The sequence below is a fragment of the Pipra filicauda genome, unplaced genomic scaffold, assembly GCF_003945595.2.
Source record: "Pipra filicauda isolate LSUMZ 115617 unplaced genomic scaffold, ASM394559v2 scaffold35_size7292922_pilon, whole genome shotgun sequence".
In the NCBI taxonomy this organism is placed as follows: Eukaryota; Metazoa; Chordata; class Aves; order Passeriformes; family Pipridae; genus Pipra; species Pipra filicauda.
The window spans coordinates 60,687-86,987 of NW_024104487.1; the positions used below are offsets into that span (position 1 = coordinate 60,687).

At 47.6% G+C, this 26,301-nt stretch overlaps 3 protein-coding genes across 3 annotated transcripts in view; 1 reads left to right on the forward strand and 2 right to left on the reverse strand.

Moving 5' to 3' along the window:
* The first annotated feature begins 64 nt into the window (after positions 1–64).
* On the forward strand, positions 65–3,298 carry LOC113996405 (toll-like receptor 2). Its single transcript, XM_027737426.2, has one exon. It carries the CDS (start codon positions 65–67, stop codon positions 2,696–2,698), a length of 2,634 nt encoding a protein of 877 aa, XP_027593227.1. The 3' UTR covers positions 2,699–3,298.
* Positions 3,299–4,986: 1,688 nt separating this feature from the next.
* Positions 4,987–8,152, reverse strand: GPR75 (G protein-coupled receptor 75). Its single transcript, XM_027737422.2, has one exon. The coding sequence runs from the start codon at positions 8,083–8,085 to the stop codon at positions 6,586–6,588; it is 1,500 nt and encodes a 499-aa protein (XP_027593223.2). The 5' UTR covers positions 8,086–8,152; the 3' UTR covers positions 4,987–6,585.
* Positions 8,153–12,781: 4,629 nt separating this feature from the next.
* Positions 12,782–26,301, reverse strand: part of PSME4 (proteasome activator subunit 4) — a 48,164-nt gene continuing 34,644 nt past the window's right edge. Inside the window, exons 37-47 of the mRNA XM_027737424.2 lie at positions 25,627–25,731; positions 25,093–25,184; positions 24,573–24,704; positions 23,512–23,720; positions 23,164–23,249; positions 22,349–22,477; positions 21,347–21,502; positions 17,302–17,464; positions 15,977–16,110; positions 14,897–15,031; positions 12,782–14,312 (exon numbers count right to left, since the gene is read on the reverse strand). Coding sequence (XP_027593225.2) covers positions 14,897–15,031; positions 15,977–16,110; positions 17,302–17,464; positions 21,347–21,502; positions 22,349–22,477; positions 23,164–23,249; positions 23,512–23,720; positions 24,573–24,704; positions 25,093–25,184; positions 25,627–25,731 — 1,341 coding nt within the window. The 3' untranslated portion in view covers positions 12,782–14,312. The remainder of the gene's footprint in view (positions 14,313–14,896; positions 15,032–15,976; positions 16,111–17,301; positions 17,465–21,346; positions 21,503–22,348; positions 22,478–23,163; positions 23,250–23,511; positions 23,721–24,572; positions 24,705–25,092; positions 25,185–25,626; positions 25,732–26,301) is intronic.

Genomic DNA, 26,301 nt, shown 5'->3' on the forward strand with positions numbered 1-26,301 from the left:
ATTAGGATTATTTTTGAACACGGACCACATCATAATGATGGATTTGATGTTTCTTTTCTCCAGGATGAGGGTCCTTCCTGGCTGCCTTCATCTCTACTTCATTTCCTTCTTGTTCAGTGGAGCACACGGATTCCTAACGTGGAGAATACCCACAGCCTTCCCAGTTTATAACTACTCCTATTCCAACCTCTCCTCTGTCTCAGAAGCACAAGCTCCCAAAACAGCAAGAGCTCTCAATTTCTCACATAATGCCATCGAAAAACTAACCAAGAGGGACTTGGAAGGTTTTGAGGCGCTGGAAGTTCTGGACCTTTCCTACAATCGGATTCGGGATGTTGAGCCTGGTGCACTCCAGAGCCTGCTCAGCCTGGTTTCTGTGAATTTGTCATTCAATGATGAGAAGCTGCTTCTGTCAGGTCTCCCACCCCACCTGGAGCTCTCACCCACCGGCAACGCCTCGGGGTCTTTGCAGCTTTCCAAGTATTCTGGCAAGTCCCCAGAGGCTGCTCTGGAGCCTTCCGTGCCCACCAGGGAGCCACCACCTTCCAGACATCCTCCTGTCCTGGAAAACCTTAACCCCAGGCTCAGGCAGAGCGCCGGGGATCTTCTCCGGAAGGGAGAGACAAACACAACAGTGTTTCCAGTGTTCCCAACAGCCACACCGAGGCCCAGCCTCTGCGGAACTCCCATCAACGGGACACTGGATCTGTCCCACAGCAACCTCTCCAAGGACGAGCTGATGCTAAAACTGGACGAGGACGCCTGCCAAGCTCAGCTGGCCAGCGTTCTGGAGCTTGACATCAGCCACAACGACCTGAAAATGGACCTTGTGTCGCTGTTCGTCCTGTTCCTGCCGATGGAAAACGTGCGGTCGATCGACGCCAGCTCCAGCAATTTAACCATCAACATCCTGGATGTGGAGGCCATCTGCAAGTTCCCATTCCACCAGCTTTTCTTCGTCAACATCAGCCACAACCCCATCAACAGCCTGGACACGCTGTGCCTGCCTCCCACCATCAAGGAAATCGACTTGTCCTTCACCAACATCAGCCAAATACCCCGGAATTTCGCTGCCAAACTGCTTAACTTGGAAAACATGTACGTCCAAGGAAATCACTTCATCTACACGGCCTCTCCGGACAGCGGGAATGCACTTCCAGCGTGTGTCCCTCCCCCTGGGACCGTGCACATCGAAGCCATTTCCCTCGTCAGGACCCAGTTCGGGACACCCATTGAAAGCCTTCCCAACAAAGTGAAACACCTGGGCATGTCCAACTGCTCCATCGTGGAACTGCCGGAGTGGTTTGCTGACACCATGGAAGAACTGTTATTTTTGGATCTCAGCCACAACCGCATTTCTGCGCTTCCCAACTTCTCTCCCTCCCTGCAGCACCTCGACATCAGCAGCGGCGACATCAGGGTCATCCCCCCCAGCCTGAAATCCCTCTCCAACTTAACAACGTTTAACATCCAAAACAACAAAATCGCGGAGATGCACGCGGAGTATTTCCCATCAGCTCTGAAAAGCTGCGACATCAGTAAAAACAGGTTGAAGGTGCTGTCCTTAACCAAGGCCCTGGGGAACCTGGAACATCTCAACATTTCCGGGAACCTGATCGCCCGGCTAGAAACCACGGACCCCCTTCCCGCGCTCTCCAGCCTGGACAGCAGCCACAACCTCATCCCAGAGCTGCCCGACGGCCTCGGGGATTCCCTCCCGGCGCTGAAATATCTCAATTTGTTGGGGAATAAGATCTCCTTTCTGCAGCGTGGCTCCCTCCCAGCCTCTCTGGTGGAGCTGGACATCGGCGACAACGCCATCACCACCATCGTGGAGGACACGTTCGCCCCGCTGACGAGCCTGAGGGTCCTGACCGTCCAAGGGAGACACTTCTTCTGCACCTGTGACTCGTACTGGTTCGTGAACGTCTACATGCACCAGCCCCAGCTGCAGATCAGGGGCAGGGGGGACGTGAGGTGCAGCTTCCCCCCGGACAGGAGGGGCTCCCTGGTGGAGAGCAGCCGCCTGACGCTGCTGCGCTGCTCCCTGGGGCTCCAGCTGGGAATCACCGCCGGCACCGCCGCCCTCGCCGCGCTCCTGCTCACAGCCCTGTGCTGGCACTTCCACGGGCTCTGGTACATCAGGATGGGCTGGTACTGGTGCATGGCCAAGAGGAGGCAGTACGAGAAGAGGCCTGAGAACAAGCTCTACGACGCCTTCATCTCGTACAGCGAACACGACGCCGCCTGGACCAAAGAGAACCTGCTGGAGAGGCTGGAGAACGACAGGTTCAAGGTCTGTTACCACGAGAGGGATTTCAAACCGGGGCACCCCGTGCTGGGGAACATATTTTACTGCATAGAGAACAGCCAAAAGGTCCTGTTTGTCCTCTCCCCCAGCTTTGTGAACAGCTGCTGGTGTCAGTACGAGCTGTACTTTGCCGAGCACCGGGTCCTGAACGAGAACCTGGATTCCCTCATCATGATCGTGCTGGAAGACCTCCCGCCCCACAGCGTCCCACAGAAGTTCAGCAAGCTCAGGAAGCTGCTGAGAAGGAAAACCTACCTGAAGTGGAGCCCTGAGGAGCACAAGCAGAAGCTGTTCTGGCATCAGCTGAGAGCGGTCTTAAGGACAACCAACGAACCCCTCGTGAGAGCAGAGAACGGAGCCGCTCAGGAGATGTACGAGCTGGAATGAGACCTGAGGAACTGGGAAGGTTGTGCCTGGAAAGCCTGTGGTCAAACAGAAGTGTTCACCTCCTGCAAAGGCCCAGTGGTGCCACAGGATTTGCCTGGGTCAGCCCCAGGAGAGGTCACTGGCGGGACTGTCGCGCCTGCGTTATTCCCTCTGATAAAGGAATCCCGAAGGGATGAGACCCAAGTGCTGAGAAACAGCCCGAATTTCTCCAGCTATTTCCAGCATTTCTGCAAGTGCAGTGGATGGCACCTGAAGGGAAGAACAGCTCAGGTCACACTGCGTGTCCTCGCCGCTTTTTGAGGTGGTTGCAGTGATATGGGATGTAAAGATTCCCAGAGTAAAGATTCCTGGTTCCAGGACAGCCTAAGGTGGGAACACACCTGTGTGCAGGGAAGAAAGCCACAAGCCAGGCTGGCACACAGGCTGCAGCTCCTTTCTGTGGTTGGAGCAAGAAAAGATGAAAGATTTCCTAAATTCAGCCACCTGAGAGGTGCCATTGCAAGCCCACGCTGCCCCAGCCTTTGGCCTCTGTGACTGCTGGGAGAGAGCAGACTTGCAAACTTCTGTAAGTACAGAATAAAATATACAACCAATGCAAAAACCAGCTGAGTGTGTCGGTGTCTGCTGTTAGGTAACTGGGATTAGCTTTGTTTCATCATAAATCTCTGAATAAACAAAGTTCTGTACATTGTTATTTAGATTTAGGAAAGCTTCACTTGACAACAGCCACCCTGACCCATTTCCAAGGGACTCAGTGCCACCTCTGCATGGCCCTTGTCCTCACCTAGTGCCACTTGCTGATTTTATTTATTGTGTTTGGGAAAAAAAATAAAAGGAAATTCAGCTGATCTAATTTTCACATCTGAGGAAAAAATCAACAGGCTGTGGCACAAAATAAACACCAGGTGAGGACAAATCGTTTGGGGAGCACCAAGTCTGGACTTGCTCCTACAATGAGTGAACCCAAATGACTTCCCAGCAGAAGATCCCAGATCCAGGAATTGCAGGAGGTCTGTGTGCAGCATGTCTGGAACACAGACTCTGAAAGGGAATTAGCTCTGCTGTGACAAAATAAGACAAATCCAGACCTGTTTGCTGCCAAAAGGGGGGTGGGTCATGAAACAAAGATCTGCATTTACAGAGAGATCTCCCAGAACTCAGCAGGTGCAAACCCACCTTTCCTCAGCCAAATGATTTGGCATCAACTGCTTGGAGGTCTTAGATTTAGAGGTTGAAAAATCCACCCCTGCAGCCCAGCAGCTGAAAAAGCCAACTCTTACCACCACAGAGACTCAGGACTCAGAAAGGCTGTGAGTTATAAAAACATTTCAATGTTTCTGTTCATTTAAACAACCAGAAGTCACTTGTTAACGAGATCAAGGAGCCCCAAGTCATTCAGCAGCTGTTTTTCTAATAAGCTTCTTTATGCTTTCTCCTTTCTTTCTCAACCATCCAGTGCTCACATTTCCCACTTCCTCTCTTCCCACACATTTCCCACCTCCTTTGTCCCGCACTTTGTTCCTTCCCTCTGCCTGGATCTCTGCTTTCCAACCTTGCAGTCACTCTTTGCTGGCTCCTTACTGGACCTTTACTGGTTCTGTGTTCAGCAAGGGGCTAAAAGAAAAAGGAGAAGTTATACTCCCAATTATTTTATCACAAAAATCAATTAAATCAGCCCACGATTCTCTGCAATGTTGTACCTCCCTATTCCCAAAAATCCAACCTCGATTTACTACACCCACAAACATCCCACAAAACAATGAGCTCAGTAAAACTGACAACTTCAATCAGGTTTTGCTCCTACTGCAGATGAAAAGGTGCTGCACTTTCCTATCCATACTTTTCATATTAGCCCCAGTATTAACACAAGGGTGGTATATCAGGAGCACAGTTGGCACCAGGAGTTCACAAAGTCTTTTTTGTACTAACACATCACATAAAGGCAATAAAACCTCCGTCTTGGACCCTTCTTGCTTTACTCCCACGTGAATATTCAATGCAAACGGACTTCTATGAATGAGGTGTGAGGGGTTTAACCTTGTAGCACGTGCTGAAGTTCATGTGATCCAAACTAAAGGCACAGGAGAAGCTGCACACACACAGCAAACCCCAAAACTGCTTCATCTCTACTTTTTCCCCTCCAGCACAATTTGTACCGAAGAGAAATTCAACTGCAGAACAACTAAACAAGACTTTTAAGTTATCTTCTATACTTAGTTTAGAAAGAACCCTGTTATTCATTTGGAGAAAAAAAAAATATCTGGGCAGAGACAAAAGACTGGTGGAAATAATTTCAATTTTACGTTTGTATTAGAAAGTTGTTCACATCGTTTTTATTGCAAGAAAGCTGGTTCGAATTATTCAAAACTAATTCAAATTCAGTGCTAAACAAAGAACAGTGTTCCAGGAAAACCTCCAAAGTAGTTCAGTTAACAAAAAGCCCGAACCAACAACTACCAACAACTCTCACGCAGCAGTTACCGTGGATGTTCTTTTGTTCCTTGTTTCCAAAGTAACAAATCACCTTCCCACCGCTGGCATTTTCCTAAAGATGTGGCAGTTTTCCTATAAGGAGGCACCAAATGTCTGTGGCAGGGTTGTTTCGGAGACGCTGAGGCTCTGCCGAAGGTGAAAGGTGATTGTTTGGCAGAGATTTGGTGACCCAGAGCCAGAACCCTCAGGAATTTAAATGCCCCGAGTCATTCGTGTCTCACAGGGAATTCCCACAACATGTGACACAACACGAAAACAAAACACAATTCCTTTCCAGTTATTTGCTTGCTGTGTAGACCAACAGAGAAAGTTTCTAAGCAGACAGATTAAATCAAACTGATGTTAAGATTTCTTAAAAAAAAAAAATCTCCAAAACTTGTAGTTGGATGGCACGTGGTTTTAAAAATGTTAACAGCTGTCTGTTCTGCCTGTCCCAATTTATAAAAACCATGGACAAAGGAGCAACAAGGAACACAACTCCGTGCCTAACAGCTCACCAGTTGGGGAATTCCAGAGGTGACTGCATTACTCCTGTCCTAGAATATTACAACATTCATCTTTATCCTCACATAACACAGGTATTGCACAGCTACTTCCAGCAGAGGTAAAACACCTCTCCAAACTATTTTGGGATACATAACACCACCATCCTTAACATAAGCACCCAGCAGATATTGATATATAAACTGCAAAGGTTTATTCCAGTGCTGTACTTCCCAAAAGTCCTTCCCAGAGGAAATATAACACTGACTAATGCCTTGTCCCACTTGAAGAGGCAGAGATCAAAATCCTGAACTTCAGTGGAACCTGATGGAAATTTTGCCATTTACCTCAAGGGAACCAGGCTTTCACCCCGTGAATAGAAAGGGCTTTTGTTATTACTGAAAGGTGCCACCAGTTTTTCCAACCTTCTGCAACGGGAAAACTTTCAACTCCAATAATGCCAAGCACTTTCCCAATTCTTCCTTCTTGAAAATACAAGATATTTGTAATACTCTGCCTTATCACAGAAAGGGTTGGGTTGGAAAGCTCATCCAGTCCCACCCCCTGCCACGGGCAGGGACACTTTCTGCTAGCCCAGGTTGCTCCAAGCCCTGCCCAACCTGGCCTTGTGACATAATAAATCACATAGTTACGGCATTTACTTTTTTTACTCGTCCAGCAGTAAAATCTGGTACCCAAAACACCCTCGTGTAACCATTCCAAACACAAATCTATAACGTATCCCCCTTTCTGACTCGCCAATGAAATTCCAGAGAAATCCCCTGACGGTCACTGCGGCGATGCCCCGGCATTGGCTCCAAACAGCTGGACACCAACAGGAATGGCACTGCCATTAATTGGCAGCAGTGCTGTGTCACCTCCCCAGCCACCCTCGGGGGTGGTGGGTCAGGCTACACCGAAGGCACCGGGATGTGCCTGGTGAGGGCAGTGCCGCAGTCCCGGCCCACGCCGGGGGTGGGATGGGCGACGTAGGGCTTGGAAAAGCCAAAGGTGGAGCTGACCGGCTGCAGGCTGTTGGGGGTGCTCACTTCTTGGGAAGGGCTGCTGTTGTACACGCTGTAGTAGGGCTCGATGCGGGTGTTCATGGGGGTGGAGCTGCTCTGGCCGCAGTGCTGGTGCCCCGCGGAAGCCCTGGGGCTCAGCACGCTGTCCTTGGAGTGGCTGGGAGCGCAGGCCTGCTCCAAGCTCTTCTTCTGAGGCTTCGGAGACAACATGTACGCCGAGTTGGTCTCGTGGTGGGACGACTTGTTCCTGTTGACTTCCAGGCTGCCCTTGCCCATGGCCTGGAGCCTGGTCCTGTGCTTGCAGCAGCAGAAGACGAGGGCGGCGTAGCGCAGGCACCACAGGACGCGCCGCCGCAGCCCCGCGCTGTTGCGGGAGTAGATGAAAGGATTCAACCCGGACTTGAAAAAAATGAGGGTAAACCCACACAGCTCAAACTGGTAGAGGACGAAGCCTCCACTGCCGGACAGCACATCCTGCACCAGGGAGATGCCCAGGGGCAGGCAGCACACCAGCACGGAGAGCACGATGACCACGCACGTCCCCACGGCCCGGGAGTCCTTGGCCGTGGCCAGGTTGACGGCCGACGCCAGCGGGAGCCGCCCGGCGTGCTTGGGCTGTCCGGGGGCCTGCCCACAGCTCTGGGTCCGGTACAGGGCTGGCTGTGGCCGGGGGGTGCCCACGGCCAGCACGGGCGGGCCCTGCCTGGCGCGCGCGTTCCTGCGCAGGGCCCGGGCGATCATCACGTAGGACACGGCCACCACGGCCACGCAGCAGATGAAGTCGGCGATGTAGAGGTAGAGGACGAGCCTGCCCCGGCCGCTGGCCAGGCTGGCCACGGGCAGGCAGCGGCGGGAGCCGCGGGCGCGCAGCGTGGCCAGCGTGGCCAGGGTGAAGCTGGCGGCCCAGAGCCCCAGCGTGAGCAGCAGCGTGCGGGGCGCCGAGGCGGCGCGGGGAGGCTGCCGGCCCAGCACCACGCGCAGCCGGTGCAGCGCGATCGCCGCCACCGTCTTGAGGGACATGATGATGAAGCCGGAGCTGGTGAGGTGGAAGGTGAAGCAGAAGGCGCCCGGCACGCCGCGCGCCGGCCCCAAGAACAGCACGAAGGCGAACATGGGGGCGGCCACGCCGCAGAGGAACAGGTCGCAGAAGGACAGGTTGAGGATCATGAAGTCGAAGTCGGTGCGGAATTTGCGGAGGGCCGGGTCGAAGAAGGAGAGCAGCACGATGAGGTTGCCGTAGGAGCCCAGGCAGAAGACGAGGGCCAGCAGGGAGGCGCAGGCGGCCAAGGTGGCGGCGTGGGTGCCCTCCCGCAGCTCCGCGGGGCCGCTGCCGTTCGCGCCCAGCTGCTCCCCGGGCCCCGCCGGCAGCCGCCCCGACCCGTTCATCGCCCGCTCACCGCCGCCTCGGGGGGCTCATCCCCGGCCCGGCCCCGCCGCTCTCCGCCGGCTCTCCGCCGCCATGGCGCCCGGGCCCGGCCCCTTCCCCGCAGCCCCCCCGCGCTCCCGGCGAAGGCGGGCCCGGGGCTGCCCCGGCGCGGGGCGGGGGATGCGGCACCGGCCTCCCCGGAGCTCCCCGGAGCCCCTCCGGCGCTGCTGCACCGGCCCGGGCTCAGCCTTGATGCAACGGGCTGTGCCAGCACAGAATGGTTGGTGTGGGAAAGGACCTTAAGGATGCTCCAGTTCCACCCCCTGCCACGGGCAGGGACACCTTCCAAGAGCCCAGGTTGCTCCAAACTGCCCTTGGACACTTCCAGGGATCCAGGGGCAGCCACAGCTTCTCTGAGCAACCTGTGCCAGGGCCTCCCCACCCTCACAGGGAGGAATTCCTTCCTAATATCCAATCTCGATCTACCCTCTTTCAATTTGAACCCATTCCCCTTGTCCTGCCAGTACTTGCAAACAGCCTTGCCCTGCCTTTCCTGTAAGTTCTCTCCAGGCACTTCAAGGGATCGTTCTGAAATACTCACAGGGAGGTGAAGCCCAGAAAACTCTCCTTGCACGTTCTCCCAGCTGGCCCAAGCACACACAACCGAGGGGCCTCCGTGTCACTGGAAATGCAGGTGGAGGAGATCAAAATCCAGCCAGGCAAGGCACAAAAACACTGTGGAAATACAGTAGATCCAGTTTCTGACTTATGCATGGCACTTGTCTTACATATACATCAATCTTAAACTTGTCTTAATAACCATCCCCTACCCCAGCAATCACACAGGGTTGTTCTTAAACTAGGAGGGGGAATGTCCAAGACCCAAAACATGGTTTCCTGTGGCTTCAAGGTATGTTCCCTCTCAGCTTGGCTGTCACTTATTTTCCCCCTTACTTATACTTTTGTTCTCCAGCCTTGGTTAATTTGAATTCTGGGGGTGAATCCCACTGAGCCCTAACGACTACGAGTTGTTTTTTCAGGGGCAAGCTGGGCTCTCCCTCCTTGGATTTTATTATTTACAAATATCAGAGGACACTGCATTACGTGATTAAACAAGGCTGACAAAATGTCAGCCTAATGCAAGAGTGAATTACTTCAAAGTGGTTAATGCTGAGGAAATAGTGAGGATCGTTCCCTTCCCATGAAACCAACGAGCACAAGATCCTCACCTGCTTTCTGAGCAGGCAACACACCCCACTTCAGCTGGAAACAAGACCCTGCATAAAAACTGACCTCAGCTTCACACTATGTCTAACCCCTGAGGCCAAAGCCACAGGAGTAACAACACATTTTGCATAACAAGAGTCCTCTAAAAGGTTGGGAAGGTCTGTGTAACTCCAGGTGTCCTCTGGCCAAATGCTCAGCCCTGGGTGACCACAGTTCAGATTCCAGTTCCTAAAAGAGCAGGCAGAAACACATTCACAGAAATAAAGCTGCACCTGTCTCATAGGATTGTTTTCAGCAAAAGGAGTGAGCAAGGCTGAGACTCTGAACTCATGCATACTTTTGAAACCCCTGAAAATGGATTTAGGAGTCAAAACTGAATCCTTGGGCTTTACAGCAAGTTGGCTGCTTTAGAACTAGTTACCTGCAAAAGAGCCAAAGAAAAGTCTGATTTTTCTCTTGGTAGCAGGTTTAGATTGTCACTCATTTCATTAACACACTGTTTAACAGGTCTGTGAGGGGCAAGGGTGGGTTTAGTTAGGATGTTTTACCCCTCTATAGTTATTAACTGCAGTTTGAAATGAAGGAAAAGTGTTGCTGGTTAAAGTCTGAGAGCCTCAAACATTCCAGCAGAAAACAGGGAGAAGGGTTTGTACTCAGGGAGCAAGGGAATGAGCTGAGGCAAAAAAGATCTCTGTGGGAGCACAAACCCCTGCCCTTTGGCAGAGCAAAGTGTCTCACTGGACTGTCCCTTTTCTAAAGAGCTTTTTAATTTCTTAAAACAACTGCCAAAGTTTGGGGTGGAGGAGAAAAGCATGGGAACAAAGCCTGTTTTGCAAGGCAGGAATCACAAGAGCAACAACTCACCTTTAATCCATCAGAAATCAAAGGTAGAAGCTTACAAATATTATCAGCAGAGTTATCAGTGCTGAGAACACCCTTGATGCAAGACCATTTTCCTCAGAGTCACTCTCCCTCCCAGGGAGAGAAAACTAACCCTTTTTCCCCTCTCACCTCAGGGACTTTCCCTCCTAAATCTCTCTTAACATCTCTGAGAAGCACCTTCATTAGAAATCCTCTTCTGCAGAGCCTGTGCCCCAAGGTGGCTGTGGACAGTGAGTATCCTGTGACAGGGAAATCCCCAAAAAGTTGCCTTCCAGGTACTGCAGGATGCCAGTGAGGATGTAAAACACGTCAGCTGGTAACTCACAGCAGGGTTAAAGTTAAACCATTCCAAGGACATGGGCCAGCCAAACCCTCTGCTGCCATGTGGGTTTATTTTCCCTCTTACATCTTAGCAGATCATTGTGTTTTCCACAGCACAGGGGAAGCTGGAGGCTCTGCTGCAGGATTCCAGAGAGCCTGAAGCTGTGGAGGAAAGTGTGAGACTGAGCAGAGTGTGGGATGCTGGGGATGCCTAACTGTGAAAAACTGCCAGGAAACATCAGCCAGTGCACCCAGCACAGAGCTCCCAGCAGCCTGGGAAAGGATACAAAGGATGAAAGGGGACATATCTGGACGTAAAAAGGACACATCAGAAATAATGACCTTCATCCCTTTTACTCACTAATTAAAACCCCAAACCACCCCCACGCAAATTAGTTCGACTTGTCAGTAACACGTCCAATTTTGAGCCTGTGGTACCACCCAAAAGCACAAGTTTAAAGTGTTATTCACCTACTGGATGATTTTCTCACCTATTTTTATCAAAGTAAGCATCAAATATACTTGGTTATGGAAATATGGGAGATTACACCACTTAATGTGACCATTTAATGTTCTAGCACAAGAATAACTGAGCAGTAGCTCACTGACAACTTGAGCAAAAAAACACAAAACAAAAAATCAACCAACCAACAACAAAGCCCCCCCAAGCAAACAAAGCCCCCCCAAGCAAACAAAGCCCCCCCAAGCAAACAAAGCCCCCCCAAGCAAACAAAGCCCCCCCAAGCAAACAAAAAAACACCCAAAAACCTCCCACAAATGAATTCTACCTTACATTTTTGCCCTTCCCTGGTGCTTCACAGTGTGGTCACAGTTATCTGTGCAGACTGACAGGTCCCTAAGGCTATCAAGTCTACCAGACCATCTCCAAGGTGTTTTTCCATCTCCCTTCCTGTTCCAAGGGGAAAAATTCTCTCTTCTCATGCTAGAGCTGTCTCCCTCTCCTGCAGACTGAGGTCCTGCAGTTGGTTCATCTCAAAGGCTTTAGGGAAGAGACAGCAGAAGACAAAGTGATGGCAGCTCTGAATTCAGGATGTGTGTGTTGCTCGGGGAAAGTCAGGGAATAAAAGCAGTAGTGGAGTTGTGGTCTTTGATGAAGACCTCTCAAAACTGTTCCTAGAGTTCCAGAACAGGAGACTAACAATCCTTCCCTCACCAAAACTCAGGACAGGTTTGTTCACACTACCACAGGTATATTTTGAACAAGTGCTCTATTTACCAGGTGATCAGTTTGGATCAAGGAATTGACTGTGGATTCACAACCAACTGTTGGGAATTAATACCACCTCTGACCACAGAATTCCCTACTGGATCTTGCAACCAGTTCCAGCTACACTTTGACTAAGGAAAGAAACTCCCAACACAGCACAAAGCAGCAGAGCTGGATCCCACCATGACCTGCCCTCCAGGTAGGCGGGACAGCACGTGCAACATCTGCTGCAACAGCTCACCAGCCAACACATCCTCTAAAGATGGTCCTCTGCACCAAATGCTTTCCATCACTTGTAAAGTTCCTCGTTCTATCAGCAAACCCATCTCCACTACAAACTAGTTTCTCCAGTTCTCAGAAGTGTTTTCCTGGTACAAGGTGTTTTTCCATAAGTGCAGAAGCTCATTTCCCAGCCATCAGAACAAGGTCTTCAATTAACCCTTAGCACTGCCTTGACTCACTGCCAGATCCCAGGGCCAACACAGGCCTCACCTAAAGCTCAAAAGCACAGCAAGGACCCAAAGCTGAGGTCTCAAAATTTGAGGACCAATTTCCACTTGAGAAACACAGCGAGCTGCAGGTGTTACAAACAGTCCATTTATTGGGTCTTTCACTACGTACACAGCTGAGCTCAGAGTTTGGCACTACGCTATACAGGGGTACATCTGTGTGCCCACACTGCTCCCACCATGACCTGCCCTCCAGGTAGGCAGGACAGCACGTGCAATATCTGCTCCAACAGCCAACACATCCTCTGCACCAAATGTTTTCCATCACTCGTAAAGTTTCTCGTTCTATCAGCAAACCCATCTCCACTACAAACTAGTAACTTCTGAGAACTGGAGAAACTAAGTGTTTTGCTAGTACAAGGTGTTTTTCCATAAATGCAGAAGCTCATTTCCCAGCCATCAGAACAAGGTCTTCAACTAACCCTAAGCATTGCCTTGACTTGCTGCCAGATCCCAGGACAAACACGGGCCTCACCCAAAAAGCTCAAAAGCACGGCAACGACCTGAAGTCTCGAAACAACCGATTTCCACTTGAGAAACACAGCGAGCTGCAGGTGTTACAAACAGTCCATTTATTGGGTCTTTCACTACGTACACAGCTGAGCTCAGAGTTTGGCACTACGCTAGACAGGGGTACACCCGTGTGCCCACACCGCTCCCACGCTGCCCCGGCAGCTCCCAGCTCTGGGATCGGTCACACGCTCGGAGAAAGGTCTGGGTGCTCCCTCCCACGCAGGGAGCAGGGAACACACACCAGCTGATGGGCTGCTCCCATGTACCTCCCGTTCCATGAGGGCATCACACCAGGGTGTGTGATGTCAGCACACATGTGGTGCAGTGAGATCTGAGTGAGACACGGCCAGAATGAGATAAGGGCAAAAACCAAAACAAACCCTCTCTTGCCTCTCGGACACGGCAGAGATTCCGTTAAAGAAAATAATTTAAAAAAAACTAAGGATGGCATTTTGATTCGATACAAAAGCCAGAACCACTACTGTATTAACATCTAAGTATGAATCTTTACAAATTAATCTCACAATGGTGTTATGTAAAAGGTTGCAAACTGTACAATGTTTTGTCAATGCAATGCCTCTACAATTTATACAGTCTTTTACAACTATGTAACACATATTAAACAGGTTATTACACAGCCGATTCATACCAGTCTCTGAACAAAGCTTCAGGCAAAAAAAACACAGAGCTTCCACAATCTTCAAATGAGATATGTTTGCTCAAACAGTGACAATCTTTATGGGAATACACTGTTAAAAACTGCCTTTCCACACTGTGCATACAATATCATTCTGTGAGTTCAACCACTACTTACAGTCCATCATTTCCTATCTTGGGCTCTAATTACATGGAGACACCAGTCTTTTCCCCTCACAAATATGCAGATAATCATAGATTTTTTTATTCCACCTGTGGCCAAGTTCCCTCCAAAGGCCTGTCCAGGCAGGAAGAGCCGTCCCTCCCCACGCTCTGCCCCGCCACCACCCACACCGCACAGGGATCAGCTATTTACATTTGCACAAGGAAGGTACAAAAAGGCAATCCTGCCCTGAGCTGGCTGGATGAGACCCACATCCCAGGAGTGAAAAATAAAACTCTGAGGAAGGCAGGCTCCCGGGATCGTGTGCTGAGCAGGGGAGGGGTGCAGAGCTCCGCTGCGAGAACTCCGGGGGGCGGCACTCTCCGGTTCTGCATATCCGTGACGCTGGAATCAGCTGGGAACAGGGGTCAGGAAAAGAGGGTGGGAAGTGTGCAGTGGAGGTCACCACGTGCAAGGAAGCAGAAACAAGAGTGATGGGTGGTGCAGGCCCAGGAGGAGGGTCTTGCCATGAACTCACGATCGGGCCCTGCGAGCGCAGCCACGAGGGGACTGGGGGGGCTCCCACAGCTGCTCCCTGGGGAGGTGAAATTCCTTTTGGGCAGAACCAGGTCCTTATGTCTGTATTTTAAAAGTGGGTTTGATTAGGCATCGGGATTTCCAACACAAAGTTCTCTACATGATCAGTTGTTTTTGAGTCTCCTTTATTTCGCAGACAAGTTCCTGCATCCTCATTGTCCCGGGAGAAACCTGGAAGAGAAGGAATTCAAAACACAAATATTACCTCACGCTATTATATGTATGAAAATATACGTTAAAACTTCTCTTGGAATACTGTCACAAAACACCACAAGAGAGGTGGGAGTCTTGTAGTGCAACAAAGAGAAACTCCAGGAATGGATTCCCTCTTTGGGGACGTGCCTGTGGTGAGGAGACCTGGCAGGGTGGAAGAGGAAACTGTGTGGCAGCAGCCATTCCCCATCGGAGGTGTAGGTGACATACTGGGCTGGGTGGCAGCTAAAGTCCTCACAGGCCCCAGGAGCACAAAGCAGCACGTACCTCCCCTTTGGGGACACTGCCAGGCATTTAAGAGGCAGCCAACTGGCAGAAAACGGAGAAAAGGCACATCAATAGTCAAGAAAACAAGTGTAAATGTCTTAGCAAAGCACTGGGGTAACACAGGGACACGCAGGGCAATACTGAATCAAGACAAATCTGGCCTTGACCAAGGCCACTGGAAGGGGTAAGGAGGGCAGATTTGGCTGCCCCACGGTGAGGGATTCCCCCTACTCTCCCCAGGATTCCTCAGGCTGACACGTCTGCAGCTCACCCACCTATGCATAATAGCAGGGTGAGACCAGGAGGTCGGTGAGCACCAGGAGCTGGTCGTCCGTGAACTGCTGCTTGTGCTCCTGCCAGTTGTCGTGGTGGGTCCTGCGGAAGTTGGACAGCGTCTTCTTCACAGTCATCTGCAGGACACACAGTCAGGAGGGATCCCTGGCCCCCAGGGATCCCAGCTCCAGCCAAAACACGTGGAATGCAACACACAGAACTGCTCAGCATCACCAAGTGCTGGAGCAGAACTGAAGGCCGGGAGGGCTCAGAGGAATTCAGCCCAGTATTTTAATTTTCACAGCTCTTTTGACCAGTGGTGTGACTCCAACACCCTCGTAAAAAGGATTCTTGCACCTACAGTTCTGAGTTGGAAAACATTCAGAGATTCTTATGAGGTAAAAGCAAAATGCTCTTCCCTGCTGCCTTTCCCTGGGGTGTTGCAACCAATGGTTTGGGTCTCAAAACGTGGGAAAGCGGATGGTAAGCTCATAGAAACACATCAGAGGAAAACTGTCTTCTGTTATTAAAATTAAGATTATTATTAAATTAACAAAAGAAAAGTCCCATCAGTTCAGTTCCCTGCTTCAGGAGGTCACACCACAGCAAAGTTTGCTAAATCTAAGGAATTCTGCAGCTCAATCCTCTAAAACAGCAAAGGTTAACAAAACCCAATACAGGACAAAAAACAGAGTTAAGGGCAACTGTTTCATTAAAAACTTATTTCTAGGGCTGCTTATAAATCTTTAAGAATTTCAGACTGATGTTTTGGTTCAGGTTGTTTTCTGGCATCCACAAAAGGGGCATTTTTAATTCAAAATAATATATACACACACACATTTTAAATACAGTTCCTGCAGCTTTCAGTTGATGTTTTAAATTTGAGAACAAGGACAAATCTACCACAAAAAAAGACTTAAAAGCAGTCCATGATTTAACATGATTTGGAATCATTTAGTAAAGGCAGCAGACACTGAGTTTCTTAATAGGTTCCTATTTTTTTTCCTGAGAAAGGGGAACAAAGAGCAAGCCAAGTGTATTTTAGCTGTGTCCTCCTGAACACAGAAACGCTGTGTTTTTACCTCGATGGGCTGAGGATCGTTCAGGTGGGCACTGAGGTCCATGAGGAGCTGGGGCATCCAGGTGGGCACGTCGTAGGGGCTGGAGAGGATGCAGGCGCTGAGCCCCAGGACCCCGGCGTGGCGCTTCACCAGCTCTGCAGGCACAGGAAATCACACCCAGGGAAAACAAAACAGCAGCAAAACCCCCCACACAGGACAGAGACCTCCACCTTCTGCAGAAATCCAGGGGGTTCTACAGACACAAACCTACGGATCTCCACATTGCTCCTGCCTTCTCACACAGAATCCCAGATTCGTCCTCTGTCTTTGGTTTCTAAGGGAAGGACGTGTCAGGGATTCATCTGCAACAGCTCTACGCTCCAGCAACATTTCCAGTGAGCTTCCCTCTCTCAAGGAAACTCATAAATAGCTCAGGAATACACCACAGAAAATATGGAAACCCAGACTTCTGAGTCAAATGGTTGTGACTCCCGTGCATTAAATGCCCAGTCAGAAGCCAGAGCTGCAAACGAAGGCTAAGGGGGTTTATTGTTCTATTTTTTTTTGGTTGGTTGTTCAGTGGGGGTTTTTTGTGTGTGTTTGGTTGGGGTTTTTTGTGTTTTTTTTTTCTTAAGAATAAAAGCCACGCTACTAAAAACAGAAGGTAAAAAAATGTGTTACGACAGCTAAGGAAGTTTATTTACTGAGGAACTTGCTATCCCTAATCATCTGCATCCTTAACTCTGCGAGCTGGCAAGTGGAAATATCTTGAGTGTTAATTCTAAAAGAGCTAAGAAGTTAGTTTAACACAGGAATACATAATAAAAAATTTGCTTTTGCTGAGTACTCTTATTCATCATTTCTGCTTGCACATCAAATTCTTGAAGCACTTGACAAGGATAAGGATGTGCAGCAGGGGTTGGGATCTGCACTACATGGACAGAAACAGAGCATAGGAAGAAATTCTTTACAGAGAGGGTGCTCAGCCATTGGAATGGGCTGCCCAGGGAGGGGGTGGATTCTCCATCCCTGGAGGTTTTTAAGATGAGACTGGATGTGGCATCAGTGCCATGGTCTGGCAACCATAGCAGTAGTGGATCAAGGGTTGGACTTTATGATCTCTGAAGTCCCTTCCAACCCAGCTGATTCTATGATTCTATAAGGTGCAGAAGGACAAGTGATTTGCCATTATGGTTTATGAAATGCCTAGGAAGGAAAAACATCCCCCTGGAGTTATCTTTTACCAGGTACATATTAATTTTCCAAACACTGCTTAGCCCCCACCCCTGCAGTGCTGGGAGCCTTTGTGCAGCACAAGCCCCACCCTGCTCCCCTGACTGCCTTACCCCCCGAAGGAATGGTGTCCCCCACGGAGCCCAGGTCCCTCTTCCGCTTCTTGGGCAGCCTCATCTTGCAGAGCTGCTCGAAGTGTGTCTGCATGGGCTGGTCCATGGAGAGGAAGTTGCACTGCAGGAGCCCGCTGAGCGTGGTGGCTGCCATCTCCCTCACCTGGGCATGACACAGAGCAAGGGCTTTTAGAGCCTAAAATCCCTCTCTGAGAAGAGGCTCACGGACACCACTTTGAGGAACTTGCTGCATTTAGGTTGGAATGACAGAGACAGAAAACATGTGTTATGAGATTAATTAAGGGAGAGAAGGTATCAGGCTCTGAGAGGCCTGTCTGTCCCTGGTGTGCTCTATCCTAATGGAATATAACAAAAAGGTTAGCCTAGTAGTCATGAATTAGATAAGATGGACATTCGGGGGGGGGGGGTTGGAGAGCTGAGTAAAGAGGTTTTTAGTAAGACTTTCAACTCAGGAAGAGTTGAAAAGTTCATGAAGATGAGGAGCAAGAAAACGACCCCCACGAGGCCAAAGAAAACGGAACGACCCCCAAAAATTTACCCAAAGGGATGACTCTGCCCCAAGTTCCACCTGAACCCCGCCTGATATGAATATTATAACTAGATTATGTAATAAATATTCATGTAAAATATTGTAATCCCTCACCAAAATTGTATCAATTACCTGGCTTTTCACTGAGAACTTGGGAGCCGGTTTGTCCAGCGCGAGCTGGCTGGCACCCCAGTGTTGCTTGAAATAAATACCTTTGCTGCTTAAAGACTCAAAACTGTCTCTGAGCAGTCATTTTATGCTGTTTTGGCATCAGGCACACCAGCACACACAGTTAACAACTAACAACTCCACGAGCATGGCAGCAAACTGGGATTTGGGACACCCAGCTGGGCCAAGTGGCCAAACTCCACCCAAGAAAAGCCCTTACAATATGATGCTGTTATTAGTTGCTCTTTAGAGGGCTCTTCACAAATTAATTAACAGCTCTGCTATAATACAGAAGTGCTTTCACATAATTTGTCATAAAGTGACCTGCTACTCAAGCAAATGATGTAATTTAACTCCACTGTTAATAAACATAACATAGATGTAAATAGTTATCACAGAACCAGCTGATATCATAGCCTATGATACCACAGATATACACAGATATAATAGCATAGATATCATAGATATGATATATATAATAGCATAGATATGATAGCACAGATATCACAGATTAGAGGAGCTTCAGAAAGTTTAAAAACAACCTTGGACAGAGACCAAGATGCACCACCACAAAGAATCGACCTGCTTTACAACATCCCTAACAGATTCTGTACTAATACCAGTTTCAAAGAGTCCTTTATTCAAAAGCATTTAGTTTTCCCCTTCCAATGTAGAATTGATAAAAAGAGCTTTTCCAAGAGAAGGCAGAAGGGATGTTCAGAAGGCTCAGCTGATTTTGTTCTACCAGTAGTACGAGAATTCTTTGAAAGACACAAGAGATGCTGGATTAATAAGCCACAATAAATAACTTCAGTGGTTTATGGTCAACAATTCAGTTCTATAACACCCCAGAATGATAAACTTCCTTGCCCCAAGTACCAACCTTTGCACTACCTGAATAAAAACACAATGCCAGGTCGGAAAAATAATATTCTCTCGGGTAACACAGAAACCCCAGAGAACAAGACTCAACTAAGTTTTCACCTAATTTCCAAACTACTCAAAATACAGATCTCCTTTCCCATTCCTTTTTAAAACAGCCACAGCACCTTGTCAGTGGATTCCAAGGAGAGCCAACTCAGAGCTGCTTTTAAAAAAAAGACTAATTTCTCAGGATCACTGATTTCTCAGGATCACTGATTTCTCAGGATCACTGATTTCTCTCATCTCCTCAAAGCTCCCAAAGCCACCAAGTCACAGGACCGTAAGGCCACATTGAAATTGGGAATCCCTCCAACTCTCACTCCCCCTTCCAGTAATCCAAAGCTGCCAAAAACCTCCCCCACGTTTCCAAACCTGCAAACCAAAGGCTGACAGCGGCCACCAGGTTTTTGGGAAGTAACTGCAAACAGAACATTTGTCTCCGTGGAGCACAACCCCCTCCCAGGGCCCTGGATCCGGGGTGGCAGATTATAATAAATGATATCCTCGAACACAATGTTCTGAGCCTCCCCCAAAACAATAAGTACAGCTGCAAGTGCTGCCATAATTAAAGACAGCAAGCTCGAATAAGCTCCTGGGACCTCGCTCTGCTCCATTTCAATTTCTACCAGGTATTATTCAAACCTGATCCACTTTGCTAATGGCTGGGGAAGGACGAGGTGAGAGCCTGCCAGTGCTGTTTATCGGCAATTTGCGAGCCCCCGAGGAGCTGAGCCATTAAATGAAACACAAGGTGCTAATGGCAGAGCCGGCACACACAAAGCAGCTCGGCTGGGAAGTGAGCGAGGCCCCGAGTGAGCTGGGCTTATTTACATCGCTACTGCCTGCATTAAAACCACTTGGACTCCTAAATTAATCACCTACCTAAGAAGGAACACTTTGCTGCAAGGAGCACCTAGAAGCAAAGCCTTTAAAAACCATACATGAAGCAGCTGATCACTCACTCATCGCTGCTGATCACTCATCACACCTAACACTATATATTTATATATATATTTATAAATCATCACACTCACAGGGTGACTTATAGAATACAAAAGCTACACAGGAATAGCACAGGAACCTTCCAATCAACTGTGGGATTTGGGTTTTTCAGTCAGAACTGACTATGGTCTGTAAAACTGCAACAATATCAGAACAAAACCACTGAGCAGCACAGGCCAAACCCAACTGCAGAAGTTGCAAGGGCTGCTAAAACAGAGAGAAAATACTCCCAGTTCCTGTAAAACTGCGGTGTAATATAAGAAATGTTCACCAGGACATGAGTGCAGTCTGTGTATTAAATCAAAAGGATGGGTTGGATCATCAGGACTGGACCTTTGTATCAAAACAAGCAAAAAAAAATAAATCTTAAAATCCAAGAACCAAACCCTCAGTTCTGCAGGGTAAACACACCAAATCCTAGCTAAAGGTGAGGATGCTCATCCTAAAAATCCAGCACCCAAGAGCTGCACAGGAATTACTCTGCAGGATGCTGCATCCTGTCAGTTATTATCGAGGAAGAACAAGATTACTTTTCAAAGAAAAGTGAAAGCTTCCATGGCAACAACACGACTGGAAGTGGTTCTGAACCCAGAGCTCTACGTCTCTGTAGTGCAGAGGAATCATTTGGTACGTTTAGAATAACAAGATAAATTGCATTTGAGTGAATAAAAGGTATTTTTTTCCAAATGATGGGAGATTATGAGGTAAGTGTTCTGACAAACAACCTAGGGAGCATTGCAAGGTGCTGCAGAACCTCCTCTTTCTTCCAGAGAGGGAAAAGCACCCAAAAGTTGGATTTCATTGGTATTTTCCAGCTGCACAAACACCAGTGGAAATGATGGGGAAGGGGAGATGGACCAGACTGGAGATTAACACTAAAGATTCTTCACTGTGCTTGAGCATGGCTTAAATTCACAGCATTTAATGCAAACCCTCAGCTGTGGTGAGCTTGATGTATATGGGAAAAGTATTTTTGCCATTGCTAAGTTGACATGATTAAATGGGAAGCAGGCCTATGGAGTAATAAATAGTGGGTTTACAGGCTGTCCACACAGGAAGGCATTTTACCCTGTTGGAAGCTGAATTTCTCCCAAGACACACATGCTAACATTTACAGTGAAATTATCTCTATTTCAGCTCCACTGAAACCAAGCAATGTGGCTGGTTCACCAACTCTGTGAAAAAGTAAAAATAACAGCACTTTTAAAAAAAACCCACTAATGGAGCATTTTATGAACAGCTGTTTTCCTGGACTGGAGCCCGACAGAAACAAACCCCATAAAGCTGATTTTCCAGCTGAGCTGGAAATAACCTGCTGTGCTGACTCCCACCTGGCAGTTCTCCCACAAAACCCCACAAAGCATCCCAGGGAGAAAGCATTCCAGGGAAGGGGGCACTTGCCTCGAGCTGCTCGTCCTCCAGGAGCTGGATGACCAACCACCTGATGTCATCGACGGCCTCGGGGTTGTTGAGGAAGATGAAGAGGTTGTAGAACACCATGGTCTGGAGGTAGGTTAGGATGGTGTAACGGGCGTGCCAAGAATTGCTTCTTGCTGTCTGCGAGGAGGGATGAAATCAGGGTGAGACCAAAAGCAGCTGCCCGGTGTAAAACCAGCAATATTTGATAAAAAAAACCTCCTGGAGCACTTGCAAAGAACTTCCCTTATTCAGGTTGTTTTGTTTCATACACCCTTGGGCTCCAAAGAGATCAAATACACTTAATTTCATACTTTGGATTTAAGTCCAAAACTGAGAGAAAATGTTTTGGAGTTCACTTACACTTAAATAAATCTTTATTCCGGGGTCATGTGTGGTACTGTTGGATAACTGATTGATGTTTATATAAACTCATGTACTGTGGGCATGCAACTGTTACTTAAGTCATAATTTTTATAGTCTCCACTTCCAAAGCAGACTTATTTAATATAATTATATTATACTTATAATATAATTATATTGTATTATATTATTATTATATTATAATTAAATTATAATTAAACATAATTAAACATAATTATATTTAATATTTATTTAATATAAATATACTGTAAAACTATTAAAAAAGGACACTCCTTTATATGAAGATTGATCCTGAAACTGGATTTTGAATTGTTATGCTCATGAGGAGACGTGTTGGACTTCAAGTGATCCACTACTGAGCCAAATGTGAATTTATTAACATGCAGTTCAATTTCTTACCAAAACGAAGTGGTTTAAATGTTTGCAAGCAGGAAACAAAACAAAACACATTTGCTGTTTATGGGAATGTTCTAAAACACTTGAAATAAACCCTTTCCTTTCACACGTAAATCACTGTTTGATTCTCTTAGAATCACAGCTACTGATTAATCTTAAAGAAAAGGCAGAGAACAAGAAGCTTTTAGCTGTTCAGACCACACTCACTTGTTTTAGCACCTGAAGTACCAAAGGCACTTGCTGAGGATACAGCAAACCCTGAGACATCAAGGACAGACACATCTTGGCATCTCTCTTGAGCTCATCGTAACTATTGTCGTTTTCTACGGGTGCAATCTGCAGGGAGGGAACAAAAACCAAGGGCAGGGTTACTGAGGAACCACTGGCAGGAGCAAAACCCTGAAAGGAAGGGTAATCCCAGGAAAGGACAGTTGTCTAGGAAAAATACATTTAATATATTGCTGGGAGTTAACTGGGAAAAACAAATCAACGTAACATTAAAATATTCTCAGCTGTTGAAAAAGATTAAATAATCGAGAGATCCTTGTTCCTTGCCCCATTTCTTATTCATCTGAAGAGTATGGCTGGTCTGAAGCTCTTTAGGGGGATTAAATGGGTGCCATTAAAACTTTGGTCCCCACTGCAATCCTCTTGGTATCAAATCCAGTTGATTTCATATTTTAAATCTAAGTCCAAAACTGAGAGAAAGCTTTAACTAAGCTCACTTTCACTGAAGTAAACCTTTCCTTTGGGGTCACACACATTACTGTTGGACAATGGACTGATGTTTACACAAGGACATGTAAGCAAGTCTGGATTATTTCAGCTATGTGGCACTGGATGACCCAGCTTCACCAAAAAACATGAGAATCAGGAGAACTATCACATTTAGAATGAATTGTGTAACCAGGGAACAAAAGCAAACAACTCAAGGTCCCTCGAGAACGGTTTGGGTTGGAAGGAACCTTGAAGATGATCCAGTTGCAAGCCCCCACTAATAAAGGAGAAGTTCAAAGGTGTACCTTGAAGAACAAAGGTAAGAGCTGGAGTTGCTCTGTGACAGCTGTAGAGAAAGACCGTCCTGCGCTCGCCATCAACCACTTCAGAACTGTTAATAAAGAGTTAACAAATGTCATAAAATGATCGCTGATCAAGAACAGTAACAACCCCCAAACAAGTTACAGACCATATTTATTTACTGCAAGACTCCCCTGTGAGTTTTTCACACGTTAGAGTGGTTCAGTTTGACCCTTGAGGCGACCTCATAAATCCCAACAGCTCCAGCGTCACAGCAGACACAAGAGGAGAAATCCTGTGGTGCAACTACCCAGTGTGCTAAAATACCCCGTTCCTTAACCTCAGGCACTCACTTGTTTTCAAGAGTTTAATGCCCTGAGTTCGCTCATCCTGCTCCCCAACCCCGTTTTCTTCCATAACGTGGTTCTGAATTTCTTCATCCGCCTCCATGAGGGGTTTGAGGTTCTCAAGTATCCGGGCGGTGAATTCATGGACACGAGGAGATTTAGTTGCAGCAGTGTTTGGCAAGGAAACATCAATCATGAATATGTAGGTCAACACACTGGGAAAGCAAACAGAGCAAGGGAAGAGCACACAGTCAGCACCACTCCTGCCTGGAGAACAGGGTGATCTGTGAGCCGCAAGTGAATCCAGATCAATTCAGTGACCTTTAATACTCACAGAAAATTTCATCTCTGCTTCAAAGCTATTTAAAACCAAATGCCCCTCAGACACCCTCTTTTGTAGATATTTGAATCAATCAGGGTTAGACCATCACTAAGCTACAACCCTCCTCCCCTCCAAAGTGATCTGCAACTAAGTTTTTGAGTCACTAAAAGGACTTCAATTCTTTAAAGGAGTCCCTGTTATTTTTGCCTTATTAGGGCTTAGACACAGAAATTTTGGGTTTTGGAGATTTTTTGGGGGACAGGGGGTGTTGTGGGTTTTCTGTGGAGGTTTTATGGGAGTGGGCTGTTTGTTGGGGTTTTTTTTTAAGAGCTTCAGAGTCATTAGACATAAACATAATAGGCCACATGCAATAAATTGGTGAGGCCCTGGCACAGGTTGCCCAGAGAAGCTGTGGCTGCTCCTGGATCCCTGGAAGTGTCCAAGGCCAGGTTGGATGGGGATTGGAGAAATCTGGGATGGTGGAAGGTGTCCCCGCCAATGGCAGGGGGTGGCACTGGATGATCTTTAAGGCCCCTCCCAACCCAAATCGTTCTGTGATTCTATGAATAGAAGAGAAAAACAGAGAAATCATCTCAAGTTTCTGAAGCAGGTCTGTTAATAGTTTTTCTGTTACCAGTATAAATGCTTTCCATTGTAATTTTTTACATAACCACCCCAATAAAACAAAGAGTTGAAAAAAAAAAAAAAAACCAACCAGCAAGAACTGCAGAAAGAGAACACTGACCTTCCTATTCTCTCTCGGACATTCTTGTAAACCTGGGTGAGTTTGGGCTCCAGGTACTTGAGCAGCCTGTGCAGCAGCTCTGGCACCCTCCACTCCTGCTGGGCCAGGCCCCCCTGCAGCACATACAGTCGGCTGGGAAGGAGAAGAGCTCAGCTGTGGTCACACAGAAGGGTTCCTGCTCCCCAGCCCCCCCAAACTCTGCCTGGGGAACGTGCACCCCCTGTGCCAACACACCCAAGTGCCTGGGAAGGAGCTGGGTGCAAAGAGGGGTCAAAACCACCCAAGGGAACAACAGTATTGGGGCTACACGAGCTCCAAACCTTTCCAGCCTCTTAATTAACTAGTCTGAATGAGATTAAAAAAGTAATCACAAAGAACCTGCCATTTTATGGGGAAGCCAATTGGGAAGCAGCCCCTCTGTTCCCCACTCCAAGGCAGTTGGCACAGCATCTTCTCAACACACCCCTGCCTCATCTCCTTCTTCACTCAGCCACAATAAAACAGGTGAAATTAACTTTACCAGGCATCTACAAATGATCCTCCTTCCCCACTCAGTGGAGATTCCAGCAGCAATTCAAACAACCAGTGCAGTTTCCTGGGATCTCTGCTCTCCTGAAAAGGAACAGGGGACAGAGATATAAGGAAATGGGAGATTTTTAAAGTGTGGATAATGGATAAAAAGGTCTATAATTAAGGAAAGTTTTGATACAGATTTGCTTTACATTCCTTGGGTTTACTCTATGAAGCAAGTGCAACAATAAATATTTTTTCCACAATGAACCTCAATAGGAGGAAAACGCAATAAAACCACACCCAGCTTTAATTAATTGGTAAATAGAACAGACAGAATTTTAGCTTTGTTTTTGATAGATATGAATAGGTACATCTGAATTTTGCTGATGAGGGCTCTGGCTGACAAACTGCACTGAGCTCTGCTGAGTGATTTGACAGAATTATTGACCCGAGATATTTGGGGCCTATCCCTGACCCTGCTTCCCAGGAATCTAATTCCATAGCAGACCCCGATTTACTGGACAGCAAATGGGGCACTTACACAGGAGGTTGCAATGCAGGTGCCCCAGTCATTGTAGGTCTCCACTGTGATGTTGGATAAAGCTGTTCGGAGCAAGGGACACAGGAGCTTCCAAAGTTTTTCCACCTGCACAAAGGCAAAAGCCAAGATTTTTTCTATTTAAAAAACCCAGCTCAGATATTAAAATGCCTTTTTTATTGTTTGATCAAGGAACTGATTCCCTCAGTATTATTTTTGGCACAGACATTCAGCAAGGTCTAAGACTAAGTAAAGTCCAAGGGGACATAAGCTTGTGAGAAACAAAGTCTCAGATTATAATTGGAGTTTATTACATGGAAAAAGCAAACAGCCAGCTGGGTGACAGAAATGAGGACTGATTCCCCAAACCTGCACACCTACTACAGTGTACATTTGGCATTTATTTTAGCTACTTCATGCATATTAATTATATCATAAACATACACATTTTACAGCTCAGTATTTAATAGATGGGTTTTCTTACAGCTAAAGCTAAATGGTTATCTCTACAACCAGTCATAATTCATGCATTCTTGGATGAACAGGTGCCTAAAAAGATTTAAAGTTCTACCATATTTTATTCTTAGGATAGCAGGGAGGTTTAGGACTTGCTGACCTTGCAAGGGTCTGTTTTATTTCTTTATGGGGGTGTCATTAAGTTTTACAACCCGTTTGTTT

Coding starts and splice junctions, on each gene's coding strand:
- LOC113996405 (XM_027737426.2), top strand. CDS start 65: ATGAGGGTCCTTCCTGGCTGCCTTCATCTCTACTTCATTTCCTTCTTG.
- GPR75 (XM_027737422.2), bottom strand. CDS start 8,085: ATGAACGGGTCGGGGCGGCTGCCGGCGGGGCCCGGGGAGCAGCTGGGC.